Below are 2,128 nucleotides of genomic sequence, written 5' to 3' on the forward strand. Positions count from 1 at the left end.
GTATGTCCTAAGAACGCAAACCTCACAGATGGATTTTTTCAAGTTCTCATTGGATAAAACATCTTACGCGATGCGACTCAGGGGAAAGAATAGTTAGACTCAAACCACTCCATGGTGACGTAGTCATTCGGATGAAACGGTCCGATTTATAGAGCGCCTTGTTAATTGCCTATTGCAAGTATAGTTAGTTTAGGTTTTACTTTGTAAGATAGTTTTTGACTCGTTGTGAAAAATCATGTTACTTTGTCAGCAACCAATAAGAAGTGACCTTCGCGGACACGTTTTTCACGCGCCTAGCTCTGGTTGCGGGACCAATCTGCTTCGATATGTGTTTGGCTCATTATCCATGTGCTTTAATTAGCAGAGTGTCAGGAAAAAAAAAAAACATTAAAATCTTCTTTTGCAGGAAGAATTGCACAACGCCTGTGTTAAAGAGGGGATAAAAGGAAAGCGACTAACAAAGGTAACCTTTTTGTTTCAGCGCACTCAGTTTTAGTCCATGAAGGATTTAAAACGGTTTCCTATGTTTTTGTTGTGCGGTTCAGAAATATTCGGGATTTTCATTTTCCCTCGGCTTATTTTCGTTCTTTGTTTTTCTTTTCTCGCAGGCGGTGGAAAGCTTTGCTTGGAACATCCGGGTGTTAAAAGGCCAGGCAGAATTACTCTTGAACGCGAAAAGTGAATGCCAGGAATATCTTCGACAGGTGACTTAAGTTATATAAATACTATTTGAAATAGGCGTCCTTTTTCGTAGTTGCTTTATGCCTCAATTTTAAAACCTGGTCTACTGCAAAGCCATTGATGTGAAAATGATTTTCTTTGTTTGAGCGATTGAAGGGAGTTGGTGGCCGTGACAATTTCCCGCCAAAAATTGGGTCTCGCGCTAGGATCCAGTCTTCCGTCGTCTGATTGTGCGGTAGTCATGCAAATGAAACTCATTTTCACAAGAGAGGTTTTTTCCTTGGCTTGTTTTGAAAGTGAGAGTTTTGGAATTCGGAAATGACCTATTGGCATTGAAGAGGTGAAGGTTTCCCAGACTTTGCTCAGTTTTACATTTTCCCATTCTGCCATGAAAGCCTGTGATCATTCCTTGATAGGGACGAAATACACTTGTTTCACGTTAGCCATGTAATAGGATATTGATTCGTGAGATTTGACACTCGTGAACGGAACGATAGCCTTTTAAGGTTACCTCTGTTCATTTTTCAATTTTGTGTTCAGTGCCCTGGCCATTGAATAGAAGTAAGGCTGGAGGTAACCTTCTTCCTTCTTTTCATGTGCAAATCGTGTTTTTCTCATGCTAACAAGCCCGCGAACAGGATCATGTACATGTCACCTCCATCCTCGCTTCTATTCAAAGGCCAGGACACTGAGCACACAACTGTAGAATTGTCTTTTGTAGCCTCGAATCATAATTATGATTTCTTTTATTGTCAGATACAAGAGGCAACTATCTCCACCGGTCTCGTGAAATCTGTTGGGTGTAACCTCTGACTCGCCCTTACCTACTGTCTAGATATTTACCCATGTACGCTGTAAATACTTCAATAACAGTTAATGAACATACTAAAGACGCCACCGCAGTGTTCTTGGTCGATTGTGGTTCGATAGCAATTTAGATATGTCTATTTATAGTGTAGGTGTGTAATCTTTACTCTTGTCTTACGCCGGTGTGCGTTAAATTTGTGTAACATTTCTATCCGCCTTTCGCACTGGCAATGACCGTTTTTCGGTGTGCTTGTGTACAATTAAGATTACCCAGCGTAAAAAGAAAAATCTGATAAAGCCTCTAATGATTTCAGAGCGTACTTAAAGAGTGAAAGGGATAATAGATATAAGAAATTGATCGTCAAATAAAAGAGGATTGTAAATAGCCCTTTAAAGCGAAGTCATTATTACGTCAAAAGATGAAAACGGTTCTTTCAAACATCCATAGGATCTTGACTTTTATCAAACCCCAGCTGGTAAACGGCACGTAATATGGTTTTACTGTATAGAAATTCTTCATTTCAAAATGGTGTCTCCAGGGTTTGTGCAGAGTCTTGAATTCTTGAAAAAGTCTTGAAATTTGTCCAGCAATTTTTCCGACCTGGAAAAAGTCTGGAAAACAGAGATAAAGTCTGGAAAA

General features: G+C 39.7%; 1 protein-coding gene across 1 annotated transcript in view; it reads left to right on the forward strand.

Moving 5' to 3' along the window:
• The window catches only part of LOC140928780 (inactive phospholipase C-like protein 1), a 33,223-nt gene extending 31,336 nt beyond the window's left edge, over nucleotides 1-1,887 (forward strand). The window contains exons 30-32 of the mRNA XM_073378564.1: nucleotides 407-463; nucleotides 609-704; nucleotides 1,438-1,887. Of these exons, the coding sequence (XP_073234665.1) occupies nucleotides 407-463; nucleotides 609-704; nucleotides 1,438-1,494 (210 nt within the window). The 3' untranslated portion in view covers nucleotides 1,495-1,887. The remainder of the gene's footprint in view (nucleotides 1-406; nucleotides 464-608; nucleotides 705-1,437) is intronic.
• Nucleotides 1,888-2,128: the final 241 nt, after the last annotated feature.

The sequence above is a fragment of the Porites lutea genome, chromosome 2 (assembly GCF_958299795.1).
Source record: "Porites lutea chromosome 2, jaPorLute2.1, whole genome shotgun sequence".
Taxonomy (NCBI): Eukaryota; Metazoa; Cnidaria; class Anthozoa; order Scleractinia; family Poritidae; genus Porites; species Porites lutea.